The sequence below is a fragment of the Astyanax mexicanus genome, chromosome 12 (assembly GCF_023375975.1).
Source record: "Astyanax mexicanus isolate ESR-SI-001 chromosome 12, AstMex3_surface, whole genome shotgun sequence".
Taxonomy (NCBI): Eukaryota; Metazoa; Chordata; class Actinopteri; order Characiformes; family Acestrorhamphidae; genus Astyanax; species Astyanax mexicanus.
The window spans coordinates 40133905-40154331 of NC_064419.1; the positions used below are offsets into that span (position 1 = coordinate 40133905).

The 20427-nt window shown below is 38.7% G+C and overlaps 1 protein-coding gene across 1 annotated transcript; it reads right to left on the reverse strand.

Moving 5' to 3' along the window:
- Positions 1 to 650: 650 nt before the first annotated feature.
- Positions 651 to 20427, reverse strand: gpr173 (G protein-coupled receptor 173). The gene is made up of 2 exons (XM_007231898.4): positions 19208 to 20427; positions 651 to 7830 (listed from the first exon to the last, which is right to left on the reverse strand). Exon 2 carries the CDS (start codon positions 7584 to 7586, stop codon positions 6423 to 6425), a length of 1164 nt encoding a protein of 387 aa, XP_007231960.2. The 5' UTR covers positions 7587 to 7830; positions 19208 to 20427; the 3' UTR covers positions 651 to 6422.

Consider the following 20427-nt stretch of genomic DNA (forward strand, 5'->3'; position numbering starts at 1 on the left):
AGTTCAATAAAATAGCTATTTGTCCACTGCTCGGCACCGTAATTACACTTTGGGCGCGCGTTTCCACTGAGATCCATGTAAACACAACAGCGAGTGGAAATAGAGGAGCTACTGGACGTGATGTCACATGACCGAGAAAGCAAAAAAAAAAAAACTCAATGGTCCTCCTGTTTTTTTTTAAGAGTTTTATCATTGAGTAGAAGTGTGAAATATTTTTCACAGACCTCCCCCTGAGAGACTAATCCTGTCCGGATAGGGGTTTAATGGAAGTTCATATCCCCTGTTTACTGTGACATGCCAAAAGTCATGGGACAGCATTATGTAAACTGACCGATAAAGGAGACAACCTAGGAATGTTGTGAGGTGTTATCTTGTGAGAAAGGCTGAACACTGGACAGCCTGTTCATGGCAAGGTGATGCGAATTATCAGAGTTTAAATAACGCTTGATGGTGAGTTCCAGATGGATGCGAAAATTACTTTGCAAAGTTGTGCGGTCATTTGACATTGTTCGATCCTTAGTTTCACATGTGAAACTTTCATTGTTTTATGTCATGAAAAATACTACTACACTCTTCTTGAGCTGGACAAGAGTACTTTTCCCTTTGGAATAGAGGTTACACCACATTAACAGTCAAAAACGCAACAAAAGTAAACTTTTATTGTTGTGTTGGGGGAAAAAAACCCTTTAATTTACAGAACAAGATATTTCAATCTGAAAGCCAACTTGACATTCTCATTTTGATCTTTTTTTTTCCATAGAACAGACTGATTAAAAAGGTAACTCCAGAGTGAATCAAATAATTTTATTTTATACAATAAAATATGACCATTGAGTATATTGCTCTTTGTCTATGGTACTTTGAATGTACTTATTTTGTTTGTCCTTACATAGATGGATAGATAGATAGATACTTTATTCACTCAGTCAGTATATCAACTGACTCAACTCATGAACATCCCATTTTTTGGATTTTTAATTAGAATATATGCCAATGAATTCAACTCAAAATAGACATATATTAGGCACTATTAATAAGAAATCAGGAGTCAGAAAAGTCAAAAGAACTATTAAAAGGCATGTTGTAAATAAACTGACCAAAACAGGCACTTAATTGATAAAGATATGGAGATGTTTAAATGAAAATGCTGCACCTGAAGGAAAAATTATTTATGGATTAGGTTATTGAGGTTTATCTCGCCCAGATAGCAATTTTGTTGTGGCACACTTTTTGCTAAAATCCAGTTTTCCGAAGGCAGCACTGCCATATCTGTGCTAGAATTAGACCAGATATGCACTGATACATGTGGCCAAATGTGTGTTTCCAATATGTGGGCCAGTTTTGGCCCACATGCAGTTTTCCAGAGGCTGTCATATCTGTGTTAGAATTAGACCAGATATGCTTTGGTACATATGGGACTAATGTGTGTGTTCAGTATGTGGGCCACTTTTGGCTCACATGCATATTTCTGGTAGCAGAACTGCAATATCTGGGCCAGATCTGAACCAAACATGCTTTGGTGCATATGGGCTGCTTTTGGCTCATACGCAGTAGGCCAGCAGTGCCTTATCTTTTGCCAGAAGTGGCCCAAATCTGCATGCTATCTGTGTGTTGAGTTTCCTGGCATGTTAGCCAGTGAGGGAATATTGTTTGATCATTTTTATCATTCAGTGTTCTCTACATCGTGCTAAAATATCCCACTCCCACATAAAAATCCAGATTACTCTGAGCTGAATGAGTAAACCCTCCTCGTCTTCTGGGCGCAGGTTAATCCTGGTGCCAGAATGAAAGAAAGTCTCATTAGTGAATCATCATTATGGTAATTTAGTCCAAGAGCAAGCTTAATCTATATTCAGAAATCTGACCCTAAATGCTGTATTAGTCTTAACCCTGTTTCAAAGCTAAAGCAAAGCCTGCGTATCAAGGTTTGTGAATTATATTTCTCTCTATTCATTTGCATTTCAATTATTCTTTAATTTATTTCCAGTAATCAGTGTGACAATGAAATTGGCAGACAATAGGAGATAGCAGTTATGAGAATAGCACAGCTTGCAGCCTTGAAGCTGCTACCATTATCATGTACTTGATGCTTTAAAGCAGAGTCCAGATCCCCACTGAGACAGTAACTGGTTTTAATGCTGTAATTACGTCAGATATGTCACATGGAGAGTAGAAGATACATGTCAATAAGCTGGTATATTCTGTTAGTTTAGGGGTAGTGCAGTTACTTTCAATTTTTTTGCCCATCTCAGCTATTTTTGTAGTATTACATTCAATGAAAGTTGTTGATGAAATATTTTGGATTTAAAGCAACATTTTGTAGTACTGTTACCTTGGAATAACAAAATTCAGAATGACTCTGATGCTCCATTGACTTGTAATAGAAAGATTGGCTTCTTTACCATTGCTACCCGCGGCCTGGAATACTGTGACTGCACAATTTAGCATTGGTGAACCTGTATATGACCCTTCACCAGTACTGTGTAATGCTCCTGAATCATATGTGTGTACTATTCTTCTAAAACCTCAGTCCACAGCCTTTTTTTACTTCTTTAAAATTCTGCATCTCAGTCAGTCTATTAACAAAAGAAGATTTTTTAGCTGTCTGTAAGAGGCAAAAGTGAATTACCCTCCTTAGCAACTGTAGGGGGGAACCCTCGAGTAAAAATAACAAGTACGACATGATCCTGCTTTAATTGACTCTAATGCTGATTTCATTTAAACCGTTTTGCAATGTTTGAACTCACACCTAGTTCAGATTTTGATTAGAATTCCTAACAGAGACAGATTTGTGTAACTACATTGTTGGTCTAAAATTTGAGTATATTTGATGTTTTGTAGGCTATTTAATGTATAAATAATGTTTTGTCCCTGAATCTAGTGCTAGTGGTTTCCAAACTGTGGCCCACAGAATCCCCATTGGGAAGAGTGGTACAGCTAGGGGGACTGACCAAAGATATTGTTATTTCTTTCAGTCCTTTTAAACAATTCAGGTGTTTTAATGAACATAACTTAAGATGTGACTGATATTATGTAATTTATTTACAAAAATAAATGCAACATTTTTATTTGGGTTGATCTAATTGGTCTGATTGGTTGGGTATACTACATAATCATGGTATTGGCACATACTCATATAGGCTGACAGTTGAATTAGCTGGTGAATTAGAAAGCTAGTTATGTTAATATTAGTGTGAGCCTGAGTGAAATTTTTTAGCCTATTTTGGTGCAGGAGTTTTACTCATTATGAAGAAATGGTTAAAATCAGGGTTTTTGATAGGCTACACGGATTTTACACAGTTTTCGTGTGGAACGTGAATCAGCATTCAAATATGTCAGGACAAACATGTTTGAATTTCCTTTAGTTTTTAGAAAAGGGAAAGCAAAAGATCATCTGCAGGAGTTACGTTTTTCATCAGTCTGTCCTTCTTCTCCAGCTGTTTCATACGTGGCTTTCTCCACAGTCCCCCTGGTTCTCTCCCACATTCATACTCCGCATAAACACTCACTCACACATGCGCAGTAAAAAGATGATGACCAAGAGTCCCTCCCCCTCCCCCCGTTTGTAGTTAGTCCATAGTCCATATAATACACAGGAAATCGTACAGAGGTCACAGTTATTTTACAAAAGATAGGTTGCCTGAAGCAACTAAAAATGTTCTACCAGGCATTTTGCTCATTACAAAAATCACTCCCCTTTCACCCACCCGCGAAGCCCGCCCTCCCAAACACCGAATCGAGCGCTGGTTCTTCTTTTTTCCAATCCTTTTCCACGTATGAATACACAACACTGCCCACCTTCATCCACTTCCGTTCCCCTGACCCCCAAAAGATACGAAGAAGAAGAGGAAAAAACGAAAACCAAATCAAAAACCAAAAAAATGTCTTAAAGAAATCCACAAGAATTAAGGAAGTTCCTTTTAATTCCACAGGATATCAAGTTTTTGCATTCAAGTCTTTCCATTGGACTGTGCAAAATTGTACACTCCAGTGTCACAATTTGGCAATATTTTTTTTCCAGCTATGTGTGTCACCCTTCTGATGCGACCTCAGTTTGTATGGTTGTGAAGGGGAGTGAAGAATGTCCTCCAATAGTCAGCGACACAGTGTAATTTTCCCCAGCATTCGTTATTATATATATTTTTCTCAGTGTCTGTAGAGGCATACAGCTGTCAAATCTTCCTTACATCAGTATCAATTATCAAACCTTGATAATAGAGTAAGGCAGTAAATGCAGATAACAGAAATAATTATTCCTTCATCTACTTTTTGTAGATGGTTGTTGTTGTTTTTTAATTGTTGGTGAAGCTGTTGGTTCATTTTCCTGTTATTCTCTTTCTCTTTGCCAAATAAATAACAAAAAATGGAGCAGATCACCTCGAACAATCTGAAGAGTACCTCGCGAGAAAGATCACAATTTTCTGCTCTCTGTAACATTCGTTTTGATATTACAATCTCTGTGTCCCTGCCTACATCGCTCAGCATTCCAGTTCAAGTGAGTTCACATATTATCTCAAGAATATACTTCACTTATCAGCAATTTCTGAAGTTGTGTGCAAAATACTATCAGGCAAATTAATCATTTCAGTCCCTGCCTGTCCCATCCCCAAATCCTCAACTTAGTTCAACTAATACCTATGAGAATACGGATTTGTGTAATGTTGTTGAAATGATAGTAGTAATAATAATAAAGTAATTTGATGTTAAACCACCACATTATTCTTTATTCTGCAACTTCATTCTGTTTATGTTTCTGTTTGTTTTTTTAAATGATTATATTAAAGCATATTGAATTCATCAAATTAATCATTCTTAAATCATTCTTGAACCTCCCATTCAATCTTTTTATATATATATTTTTTTATTATTATTTTAATACTCTATTATCCAGGCCAACTTTTCAAATTTTGCACTTTTCTCAAAAAGTTCTGATGACCTCGCAAATAATGCAACAATACTCCTTCTCTGGTAGTTACATATCACACTGTAAATACTGTAGCATCTTGTAATATCAGGTCAGCAATACTATGCACTCTAATTGCAATAATGTGCAATAATTTCACATTAATTCAAGTATTTTAAGGTGTTCTTTGTGACATAAAGAGTAAGATCACCTGAAAAGATATGGCACAGGGACTGATTCATCCTCTAAACACTCCGGCCAGATCAGTTTCAGTCAATAGCAATTAAAATTACATCTGTAATGCAAATTTTGTAGACTCCTCATATACAACATTGACGTAAGATTTTTGTGTCATGCTACCTCATCAGTTACTCTTCTGTTTTTTTTATATCAAGACTCTGCTCACGTTCCTGACGATTCAGTTCAGTCAAATAAACTTGGAGGGCATTAGTCATTTTCTGCACTGTAATGTTAATAGAAATAGTTTTACACTCTCCGGTAGAAATTATACACAAATACAGTAGAGACAAGTAAATAAACCAAATAAATAGTGCGCTATTTCCTCAGCAAAAACGCAATTAAAGTTGTTAAACATGAGAGCGCCTGCGAATGTAATTACGCCGTGAATCTGCAGTGACAGAACCTCGTAGCTTCGACTACAGCTTCCTTGAGATCAATGGTGTCTTTGGTGCATGGAGTTTACAACAAATAACAAATAAATAAAACAATTTGTACTGTTTTTTTAATAATCTGTATTACTAAAATAATCAGAGTTATTGTTAGGATTTAATTAATTAGTTTAACTGTCCACTCCAAAGATAATGGTGAATAAACATACCAATTTTTAATCTCTCATTAATTAGCTTTATGCGTAGGCTGTTTGTTTGTTACACGTTTTATCTTTAAACGTTAGATCATATGCATGCACAAAGTTCACATTTGCTAGTAATCGATCCTAGGCTTTTTTTTAAAGGGTTTAACAGTTAACAGGTGATGTCAATAGAAGAGTGGTGTTTTTCTTTTCTTTAAAAATAGAATCAATCAGAGTTGGCCTTTTGTGATTCAATCCTTGCCTCAATTTGCTCGCCTAATGTTTTTTTGTCTTGTTTTGGTGTGAAAACAGCTGTTTTTTTTTCTTCTTTTTTTAAACGATAGCACCCTCATGCTTGTGATTAATAGTACTCAAAACTGTTTATATATGAATTAGTGTCTCACGTTTTTGCCCCGAATCCTTTAAAATCCCTGTAAAACTCTCAAAAAAAGAAAAGACTTAGCATTTAGGTGACGCTTTAGCAGATGCTTTGTTTTTTTTGTTTGTTTGTTTGTTTGTTTGTTTTTCCATGATGCCCACCCTATTAAAGCATCGTGCACTGAATCAAAGGCCACAGTAACAGAAAATGTCCCTCGTGCCTCCATCCTATTATACCTTTTTTTTTTTTACCTCTTCTAACTGTCTGTTTGTCACCCACACCAAGACAAAGAATCGTAAAGAAAAAAGAAAATGAATCAGTGTTTGTCTTTACATGACACAATAAGGCTCACGGGGTAGTTGAGGTTTAGTTCTACAACAGGGAGGCAGGTGGGCCAGCAGACCCTTCTTCAGGTCTTTGTTAAGGAAAAAGCAGATAATGGGATTCACCCCTGCCTGGGCAAAGCTCATCCACACCGTAGTGGAGAGGTACCGGTGTGGGATGGTGCACGCTTTCACAAAGACCCGCCAGTAACAGGCCACAATGTACGGTGACCACAGCACCAGAAAAAACAGGGTGATCACATAAAACATCCTGCCAAGCTGCTTCTCGGCCTTGAACTCCTCCATGCCCAGCAGCCGTCGGTTCTGGTTGTGCAAGTTCTGCCTGATGCCCAACAGGGTAGGTGGCATAGGGCCCCGTCCGAATCCCGCGATCCAGTTGGCGGCCGCCTGACCGGTGGCTCCGGGCCCGTGAAAGGTCCAGTTTTGGCTGATGGCTGGAACCATCTGGACAGGCTTCATCTTGCGGTGTTTGTACTCGAAGAGCAAGAGCTTCATATAGACCACGTGAGTGGCCAGGATCAGCACAGCCAGCATTAGCATGAAGCCCAGCGTGTCGTTGGCCTTGAAGTAGCGATGCTCGAAAATGCACTGGTCTTCTTCGCGGATGAACTTGTAGGTACCTACATCAAAGACGGGTGGGAAAGCCATTGCGACTGACAGTGTCCAGACCATGCACACCACGGCGACGCAGGTCCAGAAGGTCATGCGCTTCGAGTAGAACCGGTGGTGTGCGATGGCCATGTACCGTGTGACGCTAATGCAGAACAGCATGAAGGCTGCGTGGAAGCAGAAGAGCACGGCCATGAAAGCCACCACCTTGCAGCTGAGCACGCTGTAGGTCCAGGCCGAGCCGTTCTTGATGGACACTAGTACGAACGGGAAGCAGACCGCCGATCGAATGGTGTCGGCCAGGCAGAGATCCAACAGGAAATAGTACGGCGCCTTGTGTAGGGTCCTGTCCCTTAACACTAAAAGAGAGACCACTAGGTTGCCCACTAGGCTGATGCATATGATCAGCCCTAAAAGGACGAGTTTAACGTAGGTGGACACGGCCGACGAAGGCCCTCCGCCCACCATGCCACCTGTGCTAGCCACGACTGCTGCCAGGGGGTTACTGGGCACGTCGCTGCTCTCGTTTCCGTTGGCCATCCCTCTTTCTGCTCCGACTGTGGAGCTTCTTCCTCTCCTTTGGAACAAACACCTCCTTTTCTGTCACCTCCTCCCCCTCCACCTCCTCCGCCTCCTCCGGCTGAGCTGTCTTCCGTCTTCGTGGTTGCCTCTTGTTGTTGTCTCACATGGAACAGGAGTGGCTGGTTCTGCATTGCCCCATTTTGCACAGTTTTCTTTGGAGCTACCTTTCAAAACGGCCTCCTCTTCCCTCCTACTCTCACACCTAAAAAACAAAACGAAATAGACGTTATTGTTCTCACTACATAAGGGTTGCCACGAGAAAGATTTGACGTTAAAGGTAATGGATTTTCTGAAGAATTATGTCCTTGTAGTTAAAGTAACGTTTCCCAAACCTATCTACAAAAAAGGTGTGAAATGTTGGCAACCAAACAACCTGAACCAAATATAATAGCATACAAAATTGTGATGTTAATGTATTATAAATTAGTGAGATGAGTTTTGTTGATATCCTGATATGTTTTACAGTAAAAAAAATGCAGTGAAAGTATTGTTGGAACAGAAGTAGCTGTCAGGGGAATATCCTTGGCCTCCAAAACATAGTTTGACGCTTCACCACATCCATTATTTCTAATCACTTTGGAAAGAATGAACATGTTTACTTCCCTCACGTCTAAATTCCATTGCCTACTGTACTCACAGTTCTGGTTGGCACATAATTATTTGTGGCCTGCATATTAAGCATTTCACACCTAATTAGTTTAGTCCAAACCTTTGACTTTGACTTTTCTGCTTGGTTTGAACCAAAATGGCAGATATGAAAGATGCTGCAGACCTAGGTACCATGATTTGGTCCAACCAAAACAGGTGGTCTTGGTCCTGATCAACTTAACATTGTTTTGGCTTCTGAAAGGAACTAAGCTGGTGATATCTGTATCTACTGTAACTGTAGATTAACCCTTATAAACGAAAAAAAAACAAAGAATCAAAAGAGAATCTATGTTTATTCTGCTGCACGGCATGTATACACTAGAATGGAGTCAGATTCTGATAGTGAGGCAGAATTTGGCTCAACACCTGGAAAAGCAGGTTGACAATTCGCCAATGATAGATGCACATCCTTCTTCTAAACACCAATCAAGAGCTGTATTCCTATGTATTGGTTCAGGACTGTACTATGAAGAAACCTCCCTAGAAGCCTAGTGGACACACACTTGGAACAGTATAAGCAAGTTTTGTGTTGATATCATGCACAAAGCCACATGATGATGCATTATTTATTTGCTTTTTTAATTTCTTCACAGAAATAATAACATATAAATAATATGAGTTCTGAGTTCTTGTTTCCCATTATTTTGGTAGGAAAACCATTTTATCATTGTGGGTAACTGATTTCTGCTGCATTTCTTGGCTGTATACGAAGGATCCTTCATTTTGGAATAGCCTTCTATGACGTAGCGGCCGAAAAATGCATCCTACACTTTGAAATGCAGCTGATGTCAAGTATATGGAGATGCAACCTAAGCAGATGATGAAGACAAAATGTTGCAAACTTCAAATCTTCAAATATGCTCACTTAACTGCAGAGTAAATCCAAAACTAACTGGACCAATCTTGCTTCTGAACCTTCTTACAAACAGCATTAAATTCCTAAAACTATCCACTTTAGGATTCTGACCATTGACAACTCCTAGGAACACACTTTTTTTTTCTAAAGAACTGGCCATACTTGGTGGTGGAACTGAACCAGATGCCCTGTGCAGAATACAGAATTTTTGCTTCTGAGTTCAGAATAAAGTAAATGCCAAGATGAGCCTGTTCAGGTCATCAACCTGAGCTGAACTTGGTCAAAACCTCAGACTAGACAGCAACAACTCCTTTAAAATGCATTGGGTAGACTGCAACTGTTCTCCATGGTTTCTCCACCTTCTATCTGAACTGTACGGTGGCCGAGAAAGCCCAACGCAGTGCAAATTGAAAAGCGCTGCAAAAGCACAAAACACATCCATCAAAATTACAACACAGGCGCAGCAAATAGAAAAACGCGCTGCAAATAAAAAAACGCTGCAAATACAACCACAACACAACGGAAGTGAGTCACAACACAACGGAATTTTCCCGGGGGACCTTAAAAGATACTGTACCAGCTGTGTACAAAGGACAATAAGTGGCAAACAAGCTTCTGAAAAGTAAGTTATGTTTATTACCTGTGATTACCACGGTTGTGTGCATATTATTAAAAGTTCTGCTTCACAAAACGCCTTGTTTGCCACTTATTGTCCTTTGTACACATAGTGAAGTCCGAGACGTTACTGAAGATGCAGCTTAGCTGGACAGTTCCAGATTTCTCCAGAACTGTCTAAAGATTTGTCAGTTTCAACATGTCTTTATATTAATAATGCTTTCTTTGTATCTGATTGATGATTTTTATTTTGTATCAAGCTGTTAAAGGTTGTAGCATTTTATTCAATGTGCCTTACATGGCTATACATGCCCCCCAATGTGACCACTGGACATGAACAATTTGTAGTGATGATGCTAAAACAATGTGCTGTGTAGCCCTATTGGAAATGCATACAATCTTTAGAAGTCAGCTGCTCTAAACTTGAACATCAACCATTACTTTGATCATTCATTGATCCTGTTTCATCCTTTTGGAGGTACTGGAAAACAACAAAAGCTGGGGAAAAAAAAAAAAAACTAAACTTTAACACTGGATTTTCTACTCTGAGCTCAGGAAAGTCAACCATCCATGAGTTTGGAATCCAATATGGCTGCACTGAAAATCTACAGTAGTAAATTCAGTGTTATTATACAGTTTATTAACACTTTTCATAGATATTATCTATCTATTTGTGTCTCATTAAATCGGTTGGACACACAATAATGTCCACCTTCTGTAATGCTTAGATGCAGAAAATACTACATAATGTTTCACCAGCAATAAAAACAGGGCTGAGAATGATCATCTCTAGGACATAAAAATGGAACAAATTTTGGTTGGATTTACTATTTTGAAAATAGTGTAAAATTATCTGAATGTTTAACTGGGACATTCTCAATTTGATGTCATTTCTAACTCCAACATCTGACTTCCATGGTAAAAGAAACGCATCATTAGCAACCATGGGTTTGTGTATGAAATTGTATAGAAGAACATCTACAAGTAAAAGAGAGAAAAGAGATTTTTAGCTTACGGTTTCTACAGTATGTAAATTGCAGTTTTAGGGAACTGTGGAGGTTAAGATGAAAAGAAATTTACATTTACAGCTGACACTTTTATCCAGAGTCACTTACAAGGTTATTTCTATTACAGAGTCCTTGCCCAAGGCCTTTAATTGGTGTAGCCCAGTATAGTCACCCAGAATGGGAATTGAAACTCAGTATCCCACATGATGTGGTAGCTGTGCCACACTAGCCAACTGCTAATATGCTGGTGAAATGACAAATCAAAACACCCATATGGTGCAAGAATATTTAGCTTGGTCATTATTAGTGGTGCACCATTCTACTGTGCAGCATTGTGTTTAATTAAAGAGCACCTTTTCTGCACAGATGGTGGGAAAAAATGAGTCCACAAAATGAATTTCAATTTAAAGAAGGGTGGCTTCTACAAGCATAAACACAACTTCAAAGTCACCTTCAAATTCACCTTGGACTATCAGAGAGGACACAAACGAAAGCTTTGGCAATTACCCTCACCATTCCCTGACCAGAACATCATAGGCCACCTCATATATGTGGACAGACTTCAAACAAGATGACCCAAGAATACCTCAGAAGTAGACGAAGACCTGTTTTATTCAAAATTCTGATTTTTTTTTAAGTAAAAATAACTCCTCCACATCCTCTACAGAGAACTAGCCTCTGTATATTTAAATGACACTATACTGAGAGACAGAAAACATAGCTCTAAGATGTACACAGAATATCACAGATAGAAGCCTTCTCAGGAGGATTGTGAGGTAAAAAAAAACTCTACTACATGAATGAATAGCTGAAAGATTTTAGCTGCTGCAAAAAGTGTCTGCAAGCTGTGATATTCGCCAAAATGGGTGCTACTATGTTCTCTGTAAGGTGTCCAAACATTAACACAGGCAGCATTAATGATTTGGGTCTTTTTGTAGAGTTTGTGAATGATGGAGCTACTGTGTGACAGGGTTTATCTAAAATACTGTGTTTTAATTAGGCAGAAATTTTTAAAAAGCGACTCAGTCTAAAAAAATACAAACATATCCATATATCTAACTAATCAGCAAGTATGGGGAAATGAAATTTAAGATGTTTTAAGACTTTTTACAATCACAATAACAAAATGTCAAAAAACGCAAAAAATAGTATTATGTTATATAATCTACAGTAAGCCTATGAGTTCTATATGTTCTAACAAATCAGTAGTTTAAACCAACATAAATTGCCAGTTTTGCACACAAAAAAGAAGAGTGTTTGTAAATTGAAATAAAGGACAGTGCTAAAACTGGGTTTTTCCAACCCGTTTTCATTAGATTTACACTTCCCCATTCCTACAAGTAATAGCAAGTAATAAACTATAGGCTTCTGAATTTAATTTGTTATGCTTAGTTCAGTCTGATGTTAAATCTGTTAGCTAACTTGTTTATTAAATTTTTTAGCTAAACAATTTTAAGAACTGTTCTGTCTTTTTTTTAAATAAAAAAAACACCTTGGACTAAAGAAAATAAACAATTGCATGAAGCTGATGAATTTTAAAAAGGCGTCAACATTTACTAAATACACATTGATAACAAAAGAAATCCCTAAATTACCTTCAAGGATAGAAAGTTAATACACTATAAATATAGAAGATATAATAGTCAGAGTATTAACATAAGTACCCGGCATTAAAGGTGGGCGATATTTTTTTTATAGCGATATAACAACAAGATTTTTTTATTACTGTGACGAAAATATCTTAAAATACTAACATGGGGAATATTCAGTAAATGTATAGTAAATATTAAAAATGACAGAAAAAATACCTTTATTACAAACTAAACACCAAAAACAGACTATTGAGACAGAATACTAACATTATCACAATATGGATTTTTAAAATCACTGTATTACTGTTTTATGATATTTTGTGTATGGTATGATATGGCGCACTCTAACTTAACCCTAGAACATTAACGTTAAAATAAGAAAACCATCACTTAGGTTGTGTATACACTGTATGACAAGTTTTGGAACCCTTCTTAAATTTTACAGCATACAACATCATATAAAATACAAAAAAGTATCATGGATGACCCTATAAAAAAGCAGAAATATTACTGGAAAACAGGTAATGTCCTAACAAAAAAAAAAATAATGCTGCTGAGAACTTGGTCTTTGGTCCACCCATTCCTGGGACATGTGAGCACCTGATATAAACACACTAAAAACACTAACATCAGATAAATTACACCTATAAAATCTGTTACTCTCTATCACTAACGTCGGATGAAAATCACCTGAATGCAGGCCTCTTAAAAACATAAATGGGCGGAGGGAATCAATCATAACATTAAGGACATCAATGAGCGCCTAACCCTGAAGCTCCCCAAAGTCCCATACAACTTAGACAGCAGTAAGACAATAAAAATCACATGAAAATTGTGTGGGTAAAAATCAAAGGGTTAAAAAATGGCATCTGCATCGAAAGAGAAAAAATGGTATCGGTGCATCTCTAATCTGTAGGCTACGTGTCAGTTGTAAACACAAATCAATCGATAGTCCCCTGAAAGAGAAGAGCAGGGCTCTTGTAAGCATCTGCTGTAGCATGCTGAGGAACATCTTCTGCTTCCCTCTCAGCACACAGCAGATCAGCTGTTCCCACCACACGCAACATGGCATGCCAGCAACTAGTCTTGTCACAGTGATTACCTCACTTGTTGCTAGGCTACAACACCTAACATCACTTTTTGTGTGTGGAGTGCGGGTATCTCTGTAGATGGAGAGGCAGAAGGACGGGGAGTGGGGAGGATGATCACCGGTGATCTTCAGCTCAGAGATTCAGAGATGGAGAAGTTGTTGCAGAGATTGAGATTTTCTGAGTCTTTTCTCAGAAAAGAAGGCCAGTGTGTAGATTCAGATCGCTGTACCCTGCTGGGGTGAAACAGGGGCATTAACTGGACCGTTTTAAATAAGCTGAATGGTTTTAACGTTTCTGCGTCGGAGCTGTTTTGAGGTTATTGTAATTATTACAGAGTATCGGACTCCAACAGGAGAGAGAGAACAACAACGACCTATTGTTTTAGAGCAGCCGTACTAATGTACTTCTGTCATAGCAATTACAGCAGCTTGTTGCTAAGCTACAGGGCTCTTCTGCCTCATGCACTGAGTGTGTGTGTGTGTGAGTCTTTATAAGACTAAATGCACTCAAATTCGTATGTGCTTATAGGTGCGGTGGGAAGAAAATAATGCTTATTAGATAAAATCAGCTACCAACAGATAAAAAAGTGAATATTTTGCTTTTTTTTAATAGTGACACTGATCAGATCTCTGCTTGCGAGTATTGCAGCTAGAGATGGGCAATTTACCATACATATCTATATATTCAAAACTATTTATAAAAGATATTTTAAATAATAACTATATCGTAGTATCAAACCTGCTGTACAGTTTACCATCTGAGTGTGATTTAATACCCAACAAAAATAATGGCTTAGTTTCAGGGGCAGAGTACAATCCTGTGCAAATTATACAGTAGAAACATTTTAATTAAAGGTAGTACCACAAAAAATTTAAATACACAGTACGATATTTACCATTTAAATTTGTTGCATGTTGTGTTTTAGGCTTACAGATAATTACTAAAAATCTAGCACTGTTCTTTGTTAAGGGTTTCATTATATTCTATTGTGAATTACCATTTCTCTTAACCATAGAGATATAAGTTATTAGCCAGATCATACAGCCCTCTGTGCATTTTTCCATTTTTCTATTAAGAAAAATGTTACATGTCTGACAGTTCATTACATGTATTAATAATAAACAGGGTTGGGTTTCCCAAAAGGTTCTTAGCACTAAGAAGATTCTTAGATGGTCGAGTGAGCTTTACACTGAGCACTCTCTCTCTCTCTCTCTCTCTCTCTCTCTCTCTCTCTCTCTCTCTCTCTCTCTCTCTCTCTGTCTCCATCTCCATGTTAAGATGTTCTTAATGCTAAGACGCTTTTGGAAAACTTGGCCCAGAACTGTAAATTGCCAGAATCTTATGAAAATAGTCAGTTTTTGGCTAAACCACAGCAGATTTATCCAACTTTGAAGTCAATTAAATTATGTAGATGTGCACCATGTACCATTTTACTTGAAAGCTGAGATAGACCTATGGCTATGTTCACATTACCATGCTGAAGTTACTCACATCAGATTTTTTCCCCCTAAATTTAAAACAGATCTGATATTTTCAGGGTTGTGTGGACATGTAAAATCTGATATTTTCAATTCAGATTTATGTCATTTTTTATATGTGGTCCAAGATCAGATACGCATCCATTATGTGTACATTCAATATGTATGTGAAAGGTCAGATTGCATCGTATTCCTCTTTTTGCTTGTATGTATGAGCTTAGTGCTGTTGGTAATGGAGGCCTATTCACTAGGTGGCCATTTTTGCAACACCATTAGGCTGTTATTTCCAGTCAAAGCCAGGCTCGAACCTCTGTAAAAACCTTGAAGCTAAAGGTCAAATTACCGTTTCAAAAACAGATTTTAAATTACTGCTAAAATCTGATAAACAGCTTGTGAAAAGTTTGTAGCATTTGGCTCAATAATCCAAAAAGAAAAAAAGACATTACTGGCTTGATCTGGTTACTGTGCTTGCGCAGATCCCCACATTGAGGGAAGGGCATACCCACTAGTGCAGTTACCATTACCTCCACTAGTGGTGTAACCAGCAAGCAGATTGGCTCTTTATGTTAAATGGTGGGACTTTAAACAGATGTTGTTTGCAACAACAAATTTCAGCAGTCATAATTAAACCACACTCTGGTCGCTTAATTTATAATGTCTTTCAGGGTTGACATGAATAAGTCTTAATATTTCAGGGACAGATTTGTTCACATTGCAGACTGATACAGGTCAGTTATATTTATGAACTAAATTTGATCCGAGCAAAAAAATTGTTTAATGAGGCTTGTAATGTAAAAGCAGCATATGTGTCAATCTAATGTCTGACCTTATAATCACATTGTGGTTAAGGCTGCGTTTCTATTACAAGGCTAATCAATCAATTGTATTTTATATGCTCAGATTTTTTCTATCATGATGCTTCACATTTATAAATTATTGTAAATGTAAATGATACATGTTCTGATTCGGTAGATAAGATTGGCATGTCCACAGAGCCCTAAAAAATGTGATCTGAGTCACATTAAGACAAAAATCTTATTTGAGGTACTTATGCTAATGTGAACATAACTAAATTCTGTCAACAGTACCTGACTATGAATACCAAGTATGCAGTTGACAATATGAACTTAATGCTATGTTTCAAGACCTTATAACGATACCCAAATCTAAAATATATTTTGGGTACATTTTGTACCTGTATTTTGACAATGGCAGCAAATTGGCCCTGAAATAAATGAAAGCTAACTAATCAAAAGAAAGGTTTTAATCCTACCTATCCAGCACTGTAAAAGAAAGAAGGTTTTTGCATCAAATTTTTGGCAATCAAATGTATTCAGCAGAATAAATGAAAAGATGTATTGTGCATCGTTGGTATGTCCACAGAGATGTTGAAAGCTTTAGTGTTCAACAAATCATTTTAACATAGTTCTGTAACTGCTTTTTCTTTGTAAAGCAAGGTGAAAATGCATTTGGACTGAACTGAATTCATGCAATGCTGAAATAAGCGGTGTACTGAATAAAAACCTGTAAAAAACATGTTCAGTATTCTGCCAAATGTTTCACTCTGTTCAGGTTTGGTTTCAGCATTGGGAATTAGAAGGTGAAACATTTGGGGTCAGTTTTCCAAGCAGGGATTAGGCCTAGGTTTAGACTATGTTTTCTTTCATGTTAAATCTTTTTAATATGTTTAATATGCTGTGTAGTCCAACTAGACTGGACCTAATCCCTGTCTGTGAAACTGCCCTCTTAATATCCTTAACCTTAGTCTCAGATACATTTAAAATGCATTTCAGTACATGCTAAATTTAGGCCTTATTATAACTATTGTCAATTAAGTATCTTTCAATAAAAAAGAACAGCTTATAAAGAATAGGCTCAAATTATGCAAGTTATCACTTCTTGTCTCAGCTCTCCTTAAAAAAATATGTCTCAATGTCTTTGGTATCACAATATGGCTCATGATTTAAATAGGAAATATGATATGATATGATATGCTTTGGTTATATTTTCATCTCCACATGCAGAATGTCAAATAGGTTCACACATGCATACCTAGAGTTCTACATTATATTATATAGCATATACAGCTCTGGAAAAAAATAAGAGACCACTTAAAAATTATGAGTTTCTTTGGTTTAACCAAATTGAAAACCTCTGGAATATAATCAAGAGGAAGATGGATGATCACAAGCCATCAAACCAAGCTGAACTGCTTGGAATTTTGCACCAGGAGTGGCATAAATATATCCAAAAGCAGTGTGTAAGACTGGTGGAGGAGAACATGCCACGATGCAGGAAAACTGTGATTAAAAACCAGGGTTATTCCACCAAATATTGATGTCTGAACTATTAAAACTTTATGAATATGAACAATGTGTTTTCTTTGCATTATTCGAGGTCTGAAAGCTCTGCATATTTTTTGTTATTTTAGCCATTTCTCACTGTCTGCAAATAAATGCAGTACATGACAAATTTCTATTTGAAATTTGGGAGAAATGTTGTCTGTAGTTTATATAATAAATCAATCATGATCATTTTACTCAAACATATACCTATAAATCGCAAAATCTGAGGAACTGATTCAGAAACTGAAGTGGTCTCTTATTTGTTTTTCCAGAACTGTATATAACAATAAAAATATTATATAAATATAGCTTATTTTAGCTGAGCTAGTTACCTAGAAGTGACCATAATCGACTCCACATATACCATAAGCTTATGCAATTGCCAGTTAAATACGTGTAAACAAAGAGATGGACTGTGCTAATTGACCAATAACCCCCTACAAACTGTTTATAGGTATTATGTCTGTCATTTTTATAATGTTTGGAGTCCTAAATGAGGCGGAATTTGTCGTGTTCCTGGCTAACGCTCCGGGAGGAGTCTGCTAAAATGGGAGTTGGTTGGAGGCAGAAGGCCGCGCCACAGTCAAGAACTGGATAGCAACAGCAGGGCGTTATTTTTTTCACTACCCGTTTTACGGCGCGCCCTGCCCACCGAGCCAGGATTGGCTGGAGACGGCCCGTTTCTCGCGCTACGATTGGTTAGCAGTTAAAACTCACGGGCAAGTGCGCTGTAGCGGCTCTGCTCAGTTCGAGCCTTTAGCCAATCGCAGCGCGGGTGGGCGGGGCTTGTTTCAAAACCGGTGTGGAAAAAAGAACGCCAGCAGCAGTGAACAACACTGTGCTGCTACCTTCCCCTTTTCCTTCTGTAGCTCTTTATTTTTTATCTCTTATTTTAAGACACTGGATGACATTTTAAAAACACAATTTCCAAACGAGAGTCATTACAGCCTCCTCTCTTTTTTTTTACAAATCAGATAAAATCAACCATTAACCAGCACGCATTCAGATCCAGCAGCATCTGTGTGTGTGTTGAGGTCTGTGCTGAGCTAATGTGCAGCTGTAAGCTGTGAGGATGAGCTGCGCCACACTGGCAGCTTCCAGCGTTTGGGATGCTGCTGAAGCCTATAGCTGAAACTATACATATAGCTCAATCTAGCTAGAGCTCAATCTTTCTGCATTGCTTATTGTCCAACATCATTCATTATCTATATCATAAATGTGTGATGTTGAAGTGATTGTTATGTATGGCCTAAAGCTGGGGATGATGAGATGAGACCCTGGCAGCCAATGCCAATACCAGTGTCTATCTATCTACAGTAGCTATATCTACCTACCTACCTGTTATCTATCTACAGTAGCTATATCTACCTACCTACCTGTATATGTGTCTGTGTATGTGTCCATGATATAGATCAACAGATCAGTCAGGGTGAAAAACAGTAGGCTGATGAATTTCAGCCTTTTTTTTCTCATTCAGTCTCTCTTAGTCTGTTTTTATTATTTGGGCTGCTGCATGGCCTAAAAATCTACAGCACATCTACAGTACGTGGATAAGTGTTATGTGTGTACGTGAGTAAGAGAGAGCGAGCGAGGGGTTTGTGGAGGTGGAAGGAGGGGGGGGGGGGGGTAGGATAACAAGTGGATGGCCTATAGCTAAATAAAAGGACTTATATATGTATATATAATAAAAGTTCTATATAACATGTGTGTCATATATGCTACACAGAAAAAGGGACATGGCATATCATGCTACAAGACAACGGTTCAGATCAGTACTGACATAACCAGTATAGTTACCCTCTCCCAAAGCATGTAGCTAGGTAGCTAAATAAATAATAAAAAAAATAGCCTAGTATACAGCTTAGGACGAGGGAATGAGGGAACGATGTGTGTGATGGGTATTATAATGGATATAATAGTAATGAATGTGTGGGAGCTCGTGCCTACCTAGAATCCTCAAGCCTGTCCTCAAGTCTGTATCCGAGACAATGGCTGTGGCTCCGGCTGTAGGCCTGAACGGGAGCTTGTTGCAGTTAGCCAGCCACGAAAACACAGAAAAGGGGGGAAATGTGTCTTTTGGCACCGACACACCTCGCACAGTGGATCCAACATGAATCCAGCTGGTAATCCAAGATCGATTTTCGCGTCCCTTGCCAAGTATAGAGAGAGAGCAGAAGGATGTAATAGAGGAGGAAATAAATAATGAAATAAATAAAGAATAATTAATTAATTAATGCACAGAATGGTTAACGTTACGTCTGTGGGGAGAAACGATAGCTACAACGCAAAATCCATGAATCCCGTTTCATGTTGGGGTTGAGAAAAAAAAGCAGAGCTAGTTAGTTAGCTAGCTGACGAGCACGGGGGCTTCAGAAATCGACAGATACCGTTTCCTCTTTTTTCGTGTGCATGTCATGTCTCCGGGTTTTCCATAAAACCAGTGAGAGCCTCGAACATGAGCTGTATTCCCCTCCACAACCGAGGCACAAGCAAATAAGCTATCTAAATAAACACAGGCTATTTGTTTACGGGGTGTTTAGCCCTGGTGTTTAATCCGGGGATGTGGGGCTCGGTGTGGCGGTCAGGTGGATCTGGATAACGGGGGGCTGTGCGACACAGGGATGCTGCTGCTGCTGTTGCTGCTGCTTCTTCTGCTGCTGCTGCTTCCTCCTCCCAGCCTTTCTTCTCCGTCGTCGTCTTCGTCTCGCTGGAATCTCGGCCGCTGGAGCTGCGCACCTCACCCCCATCGGACGTTTCGGCACATCTTGGGCTGGACTTAATCCGGTTGATGGGATCAAGCAGCAGCCCTCTGCGTGTCTCCGCCGCTCAGGCTCGTCCACTGGCACGGCGCGCTCATCCTATACGGGCGCCCTATATACCTACAGTCGCGCGCCTGTTTGGGTGGAGAGCGCGCACAGGGATCCAGCACCCCTCCTCATGGCCGTCCGTCCGCCGCGATCACGATCACGACATGCAAGATAAAGAGAGAGAGAGAGATAGAGAGAGCGGGATGGATGGAGAAGGAAAACGTTAAAAAGAAAGATAGAGAGAGAGGGAGAGAAGCGGAGCTGTTGTTTTTGCGCGGTGAGCGGGGGAGAGTGCGTGTGCTCGCCCAGCCTCCAGCGCTCGGCTGCTTTCGGAAACACTCGGCTCCGCTCGGCTCGGCT

Bases quoted from the DNA above. Each gene is read 5' to 3' on its own strand.
- gpr173 (XM_007231898.4), bottom strand. From the start codon at position 7,586: ATGGCCAACGGAAACGAGAGCAGCGACGTGCCCAGTAACCCCCTGGCA.